The sequence below is a fragment of the Euleptes europaea genome, chromosome 16 (genome assembly GCF_029931775.1).
Source record: "Euleptes europaea isolate rEulEur1 chromosome 16, rEulEur1.hap1, whole genome shotgun sequence".
In the NCBI taxonomy this organism is placed as follows: domain Eukaryota; kingdom Metazoa; phylum Chordata; class Lepidosauria; order Squamata; family Sphaerodactylidae; genus Euleptes; species Euleptes europaea.
The window spans coordinates 46,520,465-46,539,116 of NC_079327.1; the positions used below are offsets into that span (position 1 = coordinate 46,520,465).

At 41.2% G+C, this 18,652-nt stretch overlaps 1 protein-coding gene across 1 annotated transcript in view; it reads right to left on the reverse strand.

Annotated features, from left to right (window-relative positions):
• Positions 1–18,438, reverse strand: part of ADGRG2 (adhesion G protein-coupled receptor G2) — a 63,572-nt gene extending 45,134 nt beyond the window's left edge. Inside the window, exons 1-2 of the mRNA XM_056861799.1 lie at positions 18,321–18,438; positions 12,744–13,361 (exon numbers count right to left, since the gene is read on the reverse strand). Coding sequence (XP_056717777.1) covers positions 12,744–13,361; positions 18,321–18,438 — 736 coding nt within the window. The remainder of the gene's footprint in view (positions 1–12,743; positions 13,362–18,320) is intronic.
• Between the last annotated feature and the right edge of the window lie 214 nt (positions 18,439–18,652).

Sequence of the window (18,652 nt, forward strand, 5' to 3'; positions counted from 1 at the left end):
TTCCCGCACCTCATACTAACAGGAAACCACAGAGTCAAATATCAAGCCCTTCATTCTTCCTCTTTTCAGTACCCTGTACAGCTTGTTTTTGGCATATTGAAGCTGTAATCCTTTAATGCACAGTAATACATCCCAGACCTGCTCAGCAAGTTATTCTAAGAGCAATTTAGCAGACTAGATACGATTTTCAGATATGAAGTCAGGCAATGATCATTCCCTTGTGGTTTACAAGCACACCTTACAGCAAAAGCACACACACAGCACAAAATAATTGTTTAAGGACTATTACTGCCATATTTATCTCAATGTGGATTAACCATGTAATTCCATGCAGAGTTACCTCAGCCTAAATCCACTGAAATCAATGGATCTAGACTGGAGTAACTCTGCATAAGGTTGGACTGTGAATCACTCTCATGTGTCAGTGTCCAAATGATCCAAATGTCAGTTGTTTTTGCCATTTCTTAACAAAATTAAATATAGCAGGTACACATTAACTGGAATGGCCTGTCATACAGAGTTCAAAATTTCCTATCCTTGTTCCTTCCCTTACAATTTCTACTGTGTCAGTCAGTTCTAGATTTGGAGCCTGTCTCTGGGGAACTGTTTGCTCATTGTTTAATTCAATGTACAGAACCTAGTAACTTTAAGCACTTTACAAGAAGGAAGAGTTCAAGACACCAGCATGAATTACTGATATTAATATATATATCCATTGTTTATATTTGACAGATGTATCTCAGCAGACCTTTGTAGCCAAAGTTCCAGATTCAATATATCAGGATCAATGTCTGGAAGGTAACTATTTAGGTGTAAATTCTATACAAGGAAATATCCTGGTGTGCTCTTTGTTTTACTTTGTTTGAGCAAGCTTAAAAAGCCTTGTCCAAGTTTTTCCCATTGTTAAAACATGAAAGGCTTGATAACATAATATTTGCTAGTATTAGTTGGCTACTCATCTCAGGTCTTAAACGATTTATGGAATAGGCACAAGATCTGTTCATTTTCTGGAAAAAACTGAAAGTTAACAATTCTCGATGGCACACTGCATCTACTCAGACTACTATTTAGGCATGGGGTGTGTGCCGAGAAAAAATTCGTTAAAACTTCCTTAAGTTTGTGCAAGACATCGCCAGTTAAGGATTCAAATCTGTTTGGTTTGTTCAGATTACAGAGGTTAAGGACCATTATTCTCAATGAGGAATCTATTGGAGGGCCTGGGGCAGCTGTTTATAAAGATGACAGCGCCACATTTGCACAGAACATGGTCCTCCTTCTCTAATCTAACCTCTCCCCCCAACCCCAATTTCAAGTAAATTGGACCAAGGGGTTCAATTTTACAGACTCCCAAAGTAGGTGCCCCACAAACTTCTTTCTTCCTATGGGGGAAAACGACAGTCGGTGGCAGCCTAGCAGGAGCATGCTAGCTGGCCAGCACATTTAAAAATAAACCTCGCCTTCATTCATTTAATTAATAAACCTCGCCTTCATTTGCCGTCTTCCCTTGTTGTGGTCTGTTTGTTGTTTGGACTCAGGTGCCATATTAGGGTAGCCAACCTCCAGGTACTGGAAATCAAACTGCAAGGCTAGTGCCCCAAAAGGAGGAATTACAAAAATCAGATGGCACTTATGGCAAAAAAGTACGAAACTACTACTGCTTAACAAAGAAAGTCAATGTAATGTACGCACATAAACATAAGCAAAAAGGCAAAGACAAAGTGCATGTGCAAAGTGCCAGTGCTCTTACACAAGGTAACTACCAAAACAACCATATAGGTCAATAAAGTCCAAGAATGCTAAAAAAAGATAGGTTTCCAGTATAGAGTCCACATGCTTTATTAAATAATTTATTAAATAAATAATGTTTCTATTTTGCATAAGTTTTTCGATTCTGGCAATCTTGCTATGATCAGTCACAGTCACAATCAGTCACATGTGGACGGGATTCTAGCCCAACAGGAGGCTAGATTCATATTTCTTTTTGACATGCTCTCTCCAAATGGACTGAATACTAGTTTTGAATTATCCAGTTTCTTATGAACAATTGTCCTGATAGTTTCACTTGCCTTTATTTTAGGATCTCTTTTCCATGATCATGGTACACTGGTATTCAGCAGCATTCCGTTTCTTTCTGCTGTTTATTATCAGAAGATTTTTCTTATTGCTGTACACCTTATTTTTGAACAGTATGTATTTTCCTGATTGATGTATGTATGCCTGTATGAATATTCTCATGACCTCAAATGCTGAGTTCATACTTTGTACACATCACAGCTGTTCGTAATTCATGTGTTCCCCTTTAAATCTGAAAAACACACATACCCTAGCAGATGACGCAGATTTGCCATCCGCTAGTACTGAGGGGCTACAAGCCTTGTTTTTGGGTATGTATACATGGATACCTTGATTTGTTTCATTATGTTTGTTATGTGTCTCACTTTAAATAATTGTCTTATGGATATACATGTATGTATTTTATAGAACATATATTCTGTGGAACTGTGACTGTCGCGGGATTGCCAGAATCGAAAAAGCTTATGCGAAATAGGATTCTATACCAGAAACCTATCTTTTTTTGGCATTCTTGGACTTTATTGACCTATATGGTTATTTTGGTACTTACCGTGTGTAAGAGCACTGGGACTTTGCACATGCACTTTGTCTTTGCCTTTTTGCTTATGTTTATGTGCTTACATCACATTGACTTTATTAAGCAGTAGTAGTTTCGTGCTTTTTTGCCATAAGTGCCATCTGATTGTTGTAAAACCTCCAGGTACTAGCTGGAGATCTCCCGCTATTACAGCTGATCTCCAGCCGATAGAGGTCAGTTCACCTGGAGAAAATGGCCGCTTTGGCAATTGGACTCTATGGCATTGAAGTCCCTCCCCCCCAAAACCCCACCCTCCTCAGGCTCCACCCCAAAAATCTCCCGCTGGTAGCAACCCTATGCCATATGTAGTATTCGGGTTTTTCAAAAGTTGGTTCATATGGTCAGCTTTGTTGCCTGATTCCCTGAACATAAAAATTGACATCTAAGTGCTCTGAACACACAACACACATAAAAAAACCGATGTCCATTTTTATGCTCATAGGTTGCAATGCCACATCCTCAGAAGTGACATGTAGTAGTAATGTGTTACCTGGCGCCAGGGCTCTAGTGTTATCCTGTTATTCATTTCTTAAGTCTACAGCAGGATGCAATCACCAACTAAACAGGAAAGTCCAACAAGCCTGTAAGGATACCACAAACTCAGTGGTTGGGGGGGAAGGAGAGGAAGCTGCAAACCTTTCATTTTATGACAGGCATTTACAAGTTACACTTCCCTGGCTAATGCATTTTATTCCTAATTCATACTTACACAGCCCCAATTCCAGCACATGTAGTAATCATATAACCCCTAAAGGAATGGCAGCTACCAATCTATGATCCCTTTTTTGGTTGTATATTTGTACCATATATGTCTCTGATGGTCCACATTAATACATGCAAATGTGTTTCCAGGGAATCAGAAAACAAAGCTGACCATACGAACCAGCCTTTGAAAAACCTGAATACTGCATAAGGCACCCGAGTCCAACCTACTTTGAACTTCTATGACTTCTTTAGTTCCTACTGTACAGCTTTGCTACAAAGCAATAAATAAAAATTCACTAAAGCATTCAAGCACTTCCAGGTGGTCTCACCTTCTGCAAATTTGCTAGATTAGATCAGAACTGCACAACCCCATTGCTTCTTAAACTGCCTGTTTTGGGGGGCCTGTCTTGTTCAGCAAAATTTGGGAGGAGAGGTGACAAACACTTGATAGACCATGGGCTGCTGGATTAAATTCAGATTAGTGGACCACAGATTGCAGAAACACAGTCTAGATTATTTTGGAAGATTCATAAGCTGAAACATCTCAAATATTACTGTATCTCACAGTCACAACTTTTCTGCTGTGTCTTTGAAATAATTTACTGCTGATAAAACCTGGTTTGTCTTCTGTCTATCACCCAGACAAACCATGACAGTAATTATGGTGTCCTGTCATGGATAGAAGACCTCAGTTTAAATGTGCAAAACTGGATTATTTTTGCACCTGCAGCATAACTGAATTCCCTGCTGATAAAAACTGGTTTATCGTGGGCCCATTACCTAGACCTCAAAGTACAATATCTTGTGGCATGCTAAAAAAAAAGAAAAAAAAGACAAGATCTGCTTTAAATGGTACATTGCTCACTTAAGGCATCACCCAAACCTTCCAGGAGTTCAAGGAAAGGATGCTATTTTCCATGACTACCAACAAAAGCTTAAACATTATTAGTTCCAGAAGACTTCTGTATTCACCAAGACAACTGAGCAACTGATTAGCACCTTTCCAGATCCCTCATTTAAACACAGTGAAAGAGGTTGAGGAATGTTTTCCTGATTTTTCATGAGTCGCTCTATGGAAAAATCTAACTCAGAGTTCTGAAATCTGCTTCAATTCTAAAGGAAATTTAAAAGAGTTGTTAAAAAAAATAAGAGCCAAGCTCGAAGTGCACGGTAAATCATGAACATCTGACTATACTCATTATATTTAAAAACAACAATGGGCATTCTATTTCTACGCATAATATATCTAAAGTAGTTACAAAGAGTTTCTCAGGTGTATTCACACATGTTTTCTTCGTCATTGAATTATTTCTGCCAGTTTCCATGTTACAAAAAACACTCCACCAAAGAGTGAATGTAGTCATAATTGGAAAAACATACAATTTTGTATTATTCATCGAAAAGGGCTCTGCACTCACCATGGTTAATTTTTTAAACAGCACTTGGGTTGTCCATATTTCCTTAACAGAAACTTTGACTTTAATAGCTGCATGACAGAAATTTAATAGATACCACTTTTCCCATTTGGTAGAAGAACTTGGCTTGTGGGCTAATTGATCGCTAGCCTCTGACGTTGGAGAAAATATGTAGCAGGTACTTCTTTGCAAAAAGTCATGTCCTGTGAGCTCAGAGCTGTCTGCCCCAGCTTAGATAACACCAACTCCTTCCTAACCCTGGCCCTGGCGGCAAACACATGAGCTATGTGACTCTACAACCTATGGGAACAGCACATGAACAGTGTTGAGAGAGGATAACTGTCCTAAACAAAATGATGGAATTCTAATCTTGAAATTTTATGGAGCCATTTTTAATTATCTGAAAAGCACTCTGGAAAATCTAATAGGAAAATTTAATGTTATAAAAATATTAAGTCATCAATTGCAAGTTTCATTTGATAAAGAGATTCTCTGGTAGATATTAGATCTACCAGAACATTTGTCAAAAATGCATCAGAAAGAAATTTAAGTTCATAAAACTGGCAAATTCTCCTGTATTTTGTTCCCTATCACCTATTACAAGGTCTGTATCACTACTTTGAACTATGCACTTGTTCCTTACTAAGAAGATTACTTTTCTTCAGAGACCCTCTTTATTCCACCTCCTTGATTGTCGAATACTATGGCTAATGAAGGGTTTGTCGGGAATGTGCATGGGCTCTTTAAAAACAAATTGAGAGTGGGTCGTAAGGGCAATAAAAATAGACATTAATAGTTCACCCTTACAGTTTTGGTATGGTTGTGTTTTTAGTACATTGTATATGTTACAAGCAGGGGACCCACAAGGACTTGAGGGGTACATAGTTTTCCCTTGCCCCACAATTTTCTCCTGCCATTCCATAAAAGTCCCCATAACTTCTCCCCCTTTTCTGCTTCATTCTCTCGTTCTCACCCACCAACCTACCTACTTTTATCTGCCTCCAGTCTTCAGTCTTTCCTCGACCTGGGAAAACTATATCCCAGTTGTGCAGCAGGAAATCCACACTTTCCCATGTATCCCACTACCCACACTATTTCCTCTTTATATATATAAAGCTATATTTATTATTCATTTGTTTCATTTATGCCTTTCTCCACAATGGGGACCTAAAGTAGTTCACGTCATTCCCCTGTACATTTTATACTCACAGCAACAGCCCTGAGATACATTAGGCTGAGAGTGTGACTAGTAAAGGTCATGCAGCAATCTTCCGTGGCAGAATAAGGTCTCCAATCTGGGTATTCCAGATCCTAGTCTGAAACTTTAAGCGCTAAACAACACTGACTTTTCTGATATGGCTGCTGTTGAACAGTAGCAAGCAGCCAGGCCTGGTTGAGTCATGCAATGTTAGGGTTGCCAACCTCCAGGTAATGGTAGAAGATCTCCTGCTGTTACAACTGATCTCCAGCCGATCAGTTCACCTGGAGAAAATGGCCGCTTTGCCAATTGGGCTCTATGGTATTGAAGTCCCTCCCCAAACCCTGCCCTCCTCAGGCTCTGCCCCAAAAAACCTCTCGCTAGTTGAGAAGAGGGACCTGGCAACCCTATGCAATGAGGTGGTGTGACGGCCTTTGATAGTTTTGCTATTGAAAATCTATAGAAACCCCTTAGAACCCAATAAGAAACCTTATAAAAGATTAAGCATTAAGCATGATATGTGTTGAGAAGGTTTCCTGCCTTAGAAGGTTGAGAAGAAACTTGCCTTAGAAGAACACAGAAGTGTATTCCACAGTACTCTGGGAACATTGCCAGAGGAATAGATAAAACAACACCTGCTCCAGAAGGGGAAAGTAGTATTGTAGTATTGGAAGACCTTTTCTAATAGAGATAAGAGGCAAGCATCAGATATCATATCTGATTGAGGTTGTAACTCACACCTCAATGTGGAATACAATTTTCCCCAAAAATATGCTGATGCATGAAGAATAATCAGATTATCTACATTATCAGATGTAGAAGGGGCAACAACACATACTGCAGATGTGTTGATAACATAGATCTGAAGAGTATATAAGGCAGAGCAGGATAGCCAGTACTTCAGAATGTTGTTGCTGGGCAGACTGCAACTGCACAGACACAGCATCTCTCCATCTCAGAGGCCTGAGATGTAAAACATTGAGACTCTGATCCTTGCGTGGACAGAGGTTCTCTGAGGTATCTTGGAGTATCAAGATCTGGATATTTCAACATGTCTTATAATATTCACAGTCTTCTTGTGAGACTGCTCTATTCCTAGAAGAGGATGGAGACCCTTAGAATTCTTATCCTTTGAATAGGAATCTAAGTGCAGTGATCTGACCATATATTGGAACACTGAGAGTCCATTGGATTAATGGATTCTTACAAATTAAACCTATTTGGCTTACCAATGCTAAAGAACATCCTGAATACAGGACTAATAGATAGACCTCTGAGATAGTGTCAGAAAGTCCTCTACTTAACAGAGGGACTTGTGAACCTCCTCAGAGTAGAGACCAGAGATGTTCCTGACGGAAAAGGAGACTCTCTGTACTCTGTGAAATATGCACAATGCTGATACATTGTACAGCGCATACACAGATTTGAACCATAAGTTCACATATAAAACTCTCTGCAATTGGCACTGTCAGAGAGACTTTAAACAGCTTTAAGCTAACACATAGTGTTTATATATTCAGCATTGCTGTCTAATACTAAAAGGAACATGCATAGCATGCATAGACAATGCCTGATCTTAATGATGATCAGAGGTCTTCTTTATAGCTAAGAATACTGATAGAAGTCTTTAGGGATTCAAGACTTAGAAAATACAGATACTTTAGGATGAATTCATATGTTCTTATAGAACTTAGCTACTTAGAGGTTTGCAGATGACATAGCAAGATATATTGTCTTCTGTATGATGTTTTGAATGATTTAAGTTAGGATGCTTCTAACCTAATCTTTTCCCAAAGAATTAACCATATTTTGACAGGATTTCTGTAACTTTATATTCTGAATGAAAGTGCATTGCACTAATGATACTTTATGAGGTATATTCTGACTTAGATACTCCTTTATGGAGGCATAGAGATTGTGATTACTTGCTACTTCTTGTTACATAAACATGTTTAAGACTAATGATGTCTAGCCTTATATAATATGTTAAGACTTTGCAACCAAAAGCATATAGTATATAATTTAAATAAATGTGTTTTTATTATTCTTATACTCTTGTCCAGTATTATAAATGTATTGGCGTGTTCAAGAGATGTCCTAGGAACTGTAACAAGTTTCTAGGAACCGTTGATTCCGGTCTAGTGATGTTTCGCTGAATAAGATAACATATTCCTTCTCAGGAAGGGGTCTTTTCTAAGAGTGTAGGCATTTAACGGCCTGAACCGCGTCAGTGGTAACAAGTCATCTACTGGTTGCTGCCATGCCTGGCTCCGATGAGTCCTTCCTCAGTCAAAGCAGCCCTGGAAAGGCCCTGTCCCTTCTCCTACCTTTTACTGACAGAAACCAAGCTTGAAGCCTAGCAATACTGTTGTGGTTGCCTAGCAACTTGAACAACACCACTAATCCAACAGAATTTATTTCTTAAAGCAACAGGGGTTGCTTCTATTAGTGTTTTTATTTTGTGTTTTAGATTTCAGGTTTTTCTGCAAACCAGGGGATTTTTCAGGTTTGTAGAAAGATGTGTCTTGTCTGTTCACTGCAGTCTCTAGATTTAGATATCTATAAATTTGGCCATGTTGAGAATTGATATATTGATAGTTGGAGATGTACAATATGCCAAATTGCACTTAGCTTCTCAAGTTTAATATCAGAGACTTTCCAGCCTAATATCAACGTGGTTACAGGGTTGGACTAGGGTCTGGGACACTCAGGTTTGAATCCTCACTCTGCTATAGAAACTTGCTGAGTGACCTTGGCCCAGTTATCCATTATCAGCCTAACCTACTTCATAGTGTTGTTGTAAGTAACTTTGGGTCCCCATTGCAGCGAAAATTGGAATATAAATTAATTAAGTAAATAAATACATAACTAAATTTCCCATGCTACTACAACCTGTGAGACTGCATATTGGGGCTATCTGGATATGAATTTTTAATTTCTTTTATTGTTCATGCACAGCTGAGAATATCATTTTTTCTGTTTTGTTTGGCCAATTTTGACAGCATGCTTCTATCAAATATTGTTAATATAGTCAGAGGAAATGATGATCACAGTTTTGTACCGAGAAACCACAAAAAAGTTCAGTCCATCCCCACTCATGTAGATGCCATTTCAGAGCAATTATTGAGTTAAAGATTCTGATTGTGAGTTTGTAGGTTTCAAATTAATAGATATGCATATGCCAAAAATAAGTCACATGAATTAAAAAGTCACATCCAAGGTTTTAACCTGCTGTCATGTTATAAAGCATGGAGTCAGAGCTATCAGGAGTCTGAAACTAAATTTAACTAATTCAGACAAGCATGTGTGAGCCTCTACATAAACCAGCTTGGGGAAAAAACATTAGAATTCCAAGGGCCCATTCCTGACAATTGGGCCCAAAGCCCTTAGGAGGCCGACTACCGCCTCCGCTGCTGCGACCTGTGCCGGCAGCAAACGAAAGGCGTTAGTGGCCCCAGCGCGCAGTGCCTGGTGCCGCTCCCCAACCGCAGCTGCAGACCGCTGGCCTCTGGCCGCCAGCACAGGCAGCGGCGGCGAGCCAGGAGGCAATCCGGCACCCTAGGAGACGTTCCCGGGGCATAATGGCGCTGGCCGCGGGGCGGGGCCGACGTTAGTCGGCCTCCCAAGCACTTTCGGCTTGGGAACGCCCCTTTTTTATTTTTGCAAAGCTTTTAGCTGGTGTATCTCCCATGCAACCCTATGGAGGGTTGCACAGGTTTTTGGTGCCAGGCAGAGGTTTCAGCACAGCCGAAACCTCTTTAGGAGGCAACGCCGCCAGTTTGCCTCCTAAGCCCGGCGCGGGCATTCCTTTCAGGAATGCGCTGCAAGACAAATAGGGTTGCCAGGTCCCTCTTCGCAACCTTTGGGGAGGGGAGGGACTTCAATGCCATAGAGTCCAATTGCCAAAGCGGCCAATTTTCTTCAGGTGAACTGATCCCTTTCGGCTGGAGAGCAGTTGTGTAGCAGGAGATCTCCAGCTAGCACCCGGAGGTTGGCAACCCTAAAGACAAAAGAGAATGGAAGAGTAACTCCAGATTCCTTAAACGTGGCAACATATTTTCTGATCTTTTGATAACCAGGAGCTGTCTATCCCATAAAACTATATAAAGCTTGTCTAGCTAATTTAAAGTTATAGAAAGGAGGCTCCCTCCATAAACCTGGAAATAGTTTGGCACTATGTTTGCGGGACAGCTTTACAGATATGCATGTGTACACACAAAGCTAGGAGTGCCTAGGCAACAACGTGGTGTGTTACTACCTTCCTGCATCCCTACACTTCCACTAAATTTCAGCTTTCTTTACATACCATAATAAAATGCTGACTAGCGCAGACTTGGATAATGTGGGAATACTGCCTTACCTCCCATTCTGCTAATTGGCTGAAGGGAGAGTGAATTAATTGAGACAAAAGCCCTTAGGAGCTCATTCCTAAGACTCATTCCTCTGAGACAAAAACTCTTCCAACTTGCTTGACTGGCCAGTAGCATGAAATAGACCAGATATAAAATACAGAGACTGCATTTGCAGGACTGGCAGAATAGCCATGATAACTGCGAAACGGTTAACACTTGGAGAAGACCCTTGACACACACAAAGAGATGTCTTCAGAGCATTTTAAGGTAGGAGCTGCACGGATAATATTTTGTGGTACATCTAGTACTGGCTGCTCTTTTTCTACCATTTCCTTTAATCCTGTATATTTCTAAGCAAGTAACCCTTCATACTGTGGAATTCTAGGGCTTCGTCATCAAAGAAAATTAATCCTACCTTGCCCTGAACGTCCTACCACTCTATGAATTACAATGAAATATTTGTAACACTGATGCTTTATGAGAAAAATATGAACTATTGTGACCAAGACAATCATGGAAAGGAAAGGAGGAGTTCTACGGACAATCAAGTATTCCAGCAGCAATTAAAGAGAACATGAAAGCCTCTTGTAGTAGCTCACAACAAAATCAAATACTTGAGATGGAGTTTTTGTATGCAGTGTACCAAGAAAAGGGGAACCAAACCAAAGCAGTTCTCAGGCTTGTTTAAAATTATTGTTTTTGACCACAAAATTGAATCAATCAAAGCTAACCTGTCAGGACTATTTACTAGGAATACTCCATATGAGTGTACAGGGGTGGAGTAAACATGGAAACAAACTCCACTTGCGTTCATGACAAAGGCAAGAGGGCGAGGTGAACCATTTGCATCAATGTTTCTCACAGGTGGACTTTCAGATAGTGACTCCAGTATCCAAAGAAAACAAACAAACAATGAGAAGGAAAAAGAGAAAGGTCAAATTTCAGCTATGTGAATCAGCAGGTATGATTTGTTGAGTCACAACGTTTCCCCCAAGGACAGCCATTCTTGTTAAGAATATATCAAATATAACATACATTTAAAATATATTTAAAATTTGCAGGATCTGAGCAGGGCTGTCAAAGATAGGACATTTTGGAGGACTTTCATTCATAGGGTCGCCATGAGTCGGAAGCGACTTGACGGCCCTTAACACACACACACACACAAAAAATATATGTGGAATTTCCTAATTTCTAAATTAGGAAGGAAGATCGTGCAGGCACCTTCCAGCATTGTGTGTGCTTAGTTTGCTTATATCATTTTAAAATTATTTTAAAATTGTAAGCATGACGCATGATAGAGCCAATGGAAGAAATTGTACCACAGGAAAAAATATGAGATCTGGAGGCAGCAAGGATCATTTGGTATTTATATATGGGTGTCCAAATACTCAAACAACTCATCAGAAATACAAATATGTAGTAGGAACCACAGTTATGTATCCCTGTGTCTAGTTTAAGCAGTAGTTAATAGGTTCATGGAAATCTCTTCTCCTAACTTCACTACTTCTCCTTTCAATATGGCACAACTTCCTGCAGTTTTTAAAAATTATACAACCTAATCCCTAACATTTTTACTAGGGAGTAAATTTTACTTGATCCAGTGGGGCTTACTTCCTAGCAAGTGCTTTAGCATCAGTGAACTCACAGCTCACTCTTGCTCTTCTCCCCAATTCAAACTATAAACTGTCTTAAAACTATTCCTTTGTCCTCCCTTTAGTTCTAATGTTCTAATTTTGACGGTATTACTGTTCCCCCCAAAAACTAGGGAAAGATTCATATCTATCAGGAATGGATCTCCCAGTCATTCAGGGCTAATTGAGCCAACCGATTAACAAATGTCCTAGCAACACTGCATATGCACAATACTGGGACTATCGACCATTTCCTCTCACCATCCACATTCAGTATAGCTGCACAGGAGTACAGAAAGAGTTGAGTTTTAGCAAAATATTTAGAGTTTGGTCTGGAAACGACCAACTGTGCTTTGCCCTGCCGTTGTGATTGCTGTGCTGCAGACATCCTGAAAGTGGTTGGCTGTAGATCGACAATACTCCAGTTAACATTTAAGATTCTGTTATAAACTATCAATTTCACAAAGAAGGACACCCAAGGCTTAAAGTTACTTTGGTTACACCAACAAAAATGGAAAGAGGTCCTTCAGATTCAAACAAGTGTGCTGAATCTAAAACATTTACAGAATATTTCATAATTTTAACTGTGCTGGTGCCTCAGGCTGAATAGGATAATAGTAGAAGCATTAAGGAAATAAGGCAAATGAACTGCTTACAGGATCCATTAGAACAACAGGGCCAAAGACGGGGCTAGCCCATACAACAATGTATTAGACTAGTGCTGCTTTAGAGCCTTTTGAAATTAAGCGGAAGTGTTCTAACAAGCAGAAATAGTGACATATTACTTACCACAAGGCAAAGAGTTGTTGTAACGTGCTGTCTTATTATGGATCCAGTACTCCTTCCTCCAGCGTATAATGGTGCCATCTTGGCAGTCTCGAGTATGATTTATGTCTGCTGTAGCCCACATTCTGAACATATACAGTTCCCCAACCACTCCCTCTGGAGAAGATGAAGGTATGTCTGGTGACTCTGAGCAGCCAAGTAAAAGCTCCCCATCTGGATGAAGTACCCCACTTGTAGATATTTTTTCCGTTTTTTTCTCTTGGTCATTTATATATAATCTCACTTCCTGTAGTTCACTTGTCCATACTATGCATACTTGATACCAGGTGCGTTCATCCAGTCCTTCTGCCAAAGTTATTTCTTTGCCAAACACCCAAAAAGTCAATTTGTCATGCTTTCCTGCAAGTCCAAGTTCATGGGTGTTTCCAGAAGGAGTGCCATTAAGTTCCTTTTTGTTGTAGACAAATGCAGTCCAAGGATTTTTGGTAGTGTACAGTTTCAGGGAAATGCAAACTGTGAAGTTTTGAAGGGCAGGCACAGAAACTCCAGGTGACAGAGTCCAGACATCGTTACATGCAGCATTAAACACAGCCCTGTATTGTCCTAAAAAACCATCCTGAGCTAAGGGGAAAAAACCAAAACTTGTTAATAATTTTATCTTTACTAGCTGATACAGTATTATTATGGTTTTCTGCATCTGTATTCATGTTGCCTTGTGAAAAAACTATATTTAAATTCCAGAGTTCCTTAAATTCCTCTACAACACTGACACAAGAGGGTCAGACTAGATAAGATGATGGGAGTTCCATGAATGGATCCCACATAGGGTTGCCAACCTCCAGGTGATGTCTGAAGATCTCCTGCTATTACAACTGATCTCCTGGTGACAGAGATCGGTTCACCTGGAGAAAATGGCTGCTTTGGAAGGTGGACTCTGTGGCATTATTCCCCACTGAAGTCCTTTCCCTTCCCAAACCCCACACTCCTCAGGCTCCATCCCCAAAATCTCCAGGTATTTCACACCCCAGAGCTGGAAACCATAACCCCAGATTGTTTTTAAACTTTAAATTGCAGCCCTGCAGAGCCTCAACCTAGATCAGGGTCACGACACCTGGGGGTGGGCATGGCTAGTCTTTCATTTCTATTAATGAATCCAAAATACAGGTTATTAGTCTGTGGGGAGGGGTGGGAGAGAAACATGCAGGGGTATGTTTCTCTCCCACCCCTCTGGCAACTGTGTCAGACTTGGTCCTTACATTATGCTGTCAGGGTTGCAGCAGCCCTGCCCTGCCTGTCGTCACTGAGGCAATGTGAGCCAAACCCAGACTGTGTGGGAAAATCCATAGGGGAAATCTTTCCCTACATTAGTAATTAGCTGCACAATCCTGAAAGGGGGGGGGCAAATGCTCTTACGAGCCAGCATGACCCCTATGCAAACTGGCACGGATGCTGGTGTAGGGCTACTTACGCCAGGCCCCCTAGACTGTGGCGGCAGCACAGCCCTTGGCGCCATTGCGGCCTCCTGCCGGCGTTCTCCCAGTACAAGACCCCAACTGGCATCCCAGAAGGCATTCCCATGGCATTCTGGAGGCAGAGCTGCCGTCTAACCCTGTTTGCGCCCTAACGCAACAGCAGTGCTACACCACCATTTTTAGTGGTGCAGCATCATTTTTTGCAATGGGTTCTTTCCCCCCATTTTAGGGTTTTTAAAAATTTAAACCCCTCCCCCTGTGGCAGCTAGGAAACCTCTGTGGAGGCGCAGCAGCAGTGACACAGCCTTGCTGTCCCTGGCTGCTGCGGTTCCCGGGACTGCACTGTAATGTGCAGGAAAATGGGTTAATGCTGGCATAAGAAGGATTTGCATGAGTTTCTTCCCATGAGTTTCTCACATTACCTTGCTGGCATGTGTAGGAGGGGTTGCTGCTACACTACCAAGGCAGTGTAAGAACAAAGTCTAAGTAATCTTGAGACTTTTAAAAGTTTTAGTACCAGCTGTCAGTTCAGCACTTCTCATCTCAGCCCAAATGCTAGGTCCAGTAGTTCAATCAAAAGAGATTTGCAATATAATTTGCAAACTCCAATTAAATTAATATACATATAGGTCATGACTCCCAAATTGAGGGGTACAGCATGTGAACTATGTAGACATGGATTTTTAATTCATGTACTTTCCAGTGCCACAAAGTCAAGCAGCTCTTTAGTGGGAATTACTGTAGAAAGAATATCAAACAAAACTCGCCCCTCCTTTCCAAATGCCAGGTGCATATCTCTTCTTTTGACTGTTGACCTTACTAACAGCTGGATCAGACCCAAACTGGCTGTACTCTACACCATCACTGCTCACAGCTGCCAATCTAGTTTATGCACATATATATGTAACTCCTATGTCTACATAAAGTCCCAGCACAGAGATATTTGAAAAAGATGAAATATACTTAACCAAAGAAAATATGTGTTAAGTATCCGATTCTTGTTTTTCAAGCATATTATAGGGCATGTAAATCTTATCAAGTGCAATACTGAGGCCTAAAATTGTACTAGAACTATCTCCTGATTTGGAAACAGCAAGTGCTTTTGAGTTTTACTTCTTATGTAAGTAAACTACTACTGAAGTGGCATTTCATTTAAATCATACACATAAGGAACCTGGATGGAAGTTACTTTGTGAATCTGACATAGGAAGAAGAAAGCTCCAGGCTCTGCCAGCCTCTTCGCACCTTTCCACTTGCCCTGGGGTAGAAAGTAACATCAGACCCAGCCAACACTGCTATTATCTCTTCCTGTATCTCCCCGACCTTACAATCTATTTCTCTTTTTCAAAACAGAAATGATAGGGTACACATAGATCCAGTATTCGGCTGCATCATATAGTGTTCTATCCAGGGAATACATTAGAACATAAGAAGAGCCCTGCTGGATCAGGCCAATGGTCTATCTAGTCAAGTATCCTATTTCATTCAGTGGCCATCCAGTTTGCTTTAGAGGAATAACAAATGTTGCCTCCTTGCACTGGCATTCAGAGATTTGCTGCTTTTGAATATAGAGATTCCCTTTAGCCACATTGGCTTGTAGCTATTAATGGAACTATCCTCCATGAATCATGAATTACTTTCTAGTCAACAGAGAGGAGAGGGTAAGGAAAAGGAAATTTATGGGCTGGATCCAGACTAAACTTTCTGCTAATGGAAGAGGTGTGGTAATTTCGACCAACGCCCTTTCTCTGATCCAGACCCCAAATTCCACTGACAGAAGTACCTTGTGTGAGCAGCAAAGGTAGACAAAATCTTTGCAGATAGACAAAATCTTTGCAGTAAAATCTACAATTTAATCACCATGAACAATAAATACTAATAAAATGTGCATACGACTGTTTCTAGATATACAAGCTGGGTTCACTAATGCCCATATAAACAATAATTTCAGAATATAATTTATAATGTTCCATCTATGTCCTACAAATATTATGCCCCACCCATTAAAAAAACAATTTTATGTTATTTTAAAATATGTAGTTTGATTAGCCCTGACCTGGATGGCCCAGGCTAGCCTGATCTCGTCAGACCCCAGAAGCTAAGCAGGATCAGCCCTGGTTAGTATTTGGATGGGAGACCACCAAGGAATCCCAGGGTGGCTGTGCAGAGGAAGGCACTGGCAAACCACCTCTGTTAGTCTCTTGCCATGAAAACCCCAAAAGGGGTCGCCATAAGTCGGCTGCGACTTGACGGCACTTTACACACACACAGTTTGATTAAGCTGAATGTTAAAATTTTAAATTCTACTTTAGTCAGGGCCAAGGTACATGTTCCACTTTGCACAAGTTACCAACAGAGAGTGGCAGCCATATTGCAGCAGTGAGTCCCAGTTGGCAACTCCATGTAAAAGCACCCCAGGGATCCAATTTGGGTGGAGACCACAGCATGAGAGGAGGATAGGGTTGCCAGTTTCCAAATAATCAGCTGGCCAGTGGGCAGAAGCAAGCCAGCTGAAGGGAGGTGATTAATGTCACTTCCAGGTTTATCCCAGAAGTGATGGGGACACTCTAAAGAGTTTTGGAGGTATGTGCTAGAGTGTCCCTGTCACTTCGGGGTTTACCACCAGGAGCTTCCTTGTGGTGGGGCTGGGGGGATCCATGTGCATAACGTCACTTCGGGGTTTACCCCCAAAGTGACGTTATGCACACGGATCCCCTCAGCCCCACCACAAGGAAGCTCCTGCCAATGGCAAGAGGGGACCTGGCAACATTAGAGGGGGAGGAGCTCGTGTTCCCCCCATGCTGTTTTTTGCAAGCATTCAGTGAAAATGCAGCCCCCCAATGGGGCAAAGAATGCCACCCTGGGCTGTTTTGGGTCCAGGAGACAACACAGAGGGAGGGCAGGAGACCCTCCTCCCCTTGCACCATGATCCCAGTTGGAATTTGGCCCCTTTTATATGGAGTTGCCACTGGGGGCTTGCAGCTGCAATATGACTGCAAGCTCCAGGGGAGAATTCATGTAAAATGTAACACATAGTTTGGAATTTAGATTCCCTGTGTTAGAGGGGTGTGGGGAGATCCCAGACTGGGAGCTATTATTACTGTGTGGGGCTGCCCCTTTAAAGGGGCCACCACCCACACTACAGCCGTGATTCCTTCAGAGTGTAATATAATTGGATCTCCTGAGTATATCTTTAAACTGGTATCATCCACAGGAGCCCAAAGTTTGATCAGGAATGTAGCATAGGAGAGAAGCATTGGTTTTTTTTTTTTAAACCCTTCTCCTGCACCATTTTTCCAACCTAAAATGGCCCCTTAGAGCAGCTATTTGCCCTGTTCAGGACACATACCAGTGGCTAGTATATTATGTTTCCCACAATTGGACAAATATATGCTCATGTAGATTGTTTGGAGAGAAGAAAACAGAATGGTGGTGGTGGAGGGAGGTTAAGTCTCCCCATGCTCTGGCCCTGCTCTGAATTGGGGCCTCCGACAGTTGGTATTTATGAATAAAAAATGCTTAGATGCCTCTTATTTATCCTCACAACCCTATGAGATAGGAAAATAGCGACTTGCCCAAAGCTACCATGTAAGTGTCTTACTTTAGATTATAAGGGTGCAGAGCTGGGGAGGGGTGCACTGGCCCTGTGCAATCACCTACAGCCTGAGAGGGAAAGGGGAGGGGAGCTTCCTCATTGTCTTATCAGCTCCCCTCTTGCTTAGCTTGGAGAGAACCGCCATTGGCATCCTCCCAAGCCCTTCTGAAGATCATGCTGCAACTCGTGCATGCAGTATGCCAATAAAGGTATTGAAATTGAAATTCGTGCATGCAACCCAGTGGAACTCCACCTCTCATGATCAGAGGAGTTCTCGCAAGAGGCAGGAAGCAGGCCTGCATGTCAGTGTCTCTGGACTCTGCCCCTCCACACTCCATCAGGAGATGCCATTGATCAGCTCCTGAATGTAGCTTTAATCATGTGACAGGACTGTTACGTATACCTCCTGTAGAATTGTAATCTGAAAGTTTTCAACAGACTTTCTAAAAATCTAGCTGGCAATGACATTTTACAGAGATAATATTTGGACGACTACGGGAAAAAAGAACTTACCTCTGCCAGAAGTAGCCAATAGCAAATAAAAGAAAATGAGGCCACGAGAAATCTTACATTTCAGTAAAAAGTTCCATATTCTGTCAGCACAGCATTGGTGTACACCACAAGTTATCATCCTGGAAGACACAGACAAATTATTCTAAAGTGATAGTCAGAATAAAGATCAAGACTGGAAATATTATGAAACAGCTTTAAAGTATTTCCACAAGCTATTAGACTTTCACATAATCCAGGAAGGAAGTCTCTCCAAAGAATCAGAGATAAACAAATACAATAAATATTAAATATCCTAACTAGGTCATTTTTCCTTCACCACTGCTTTTCAGTCT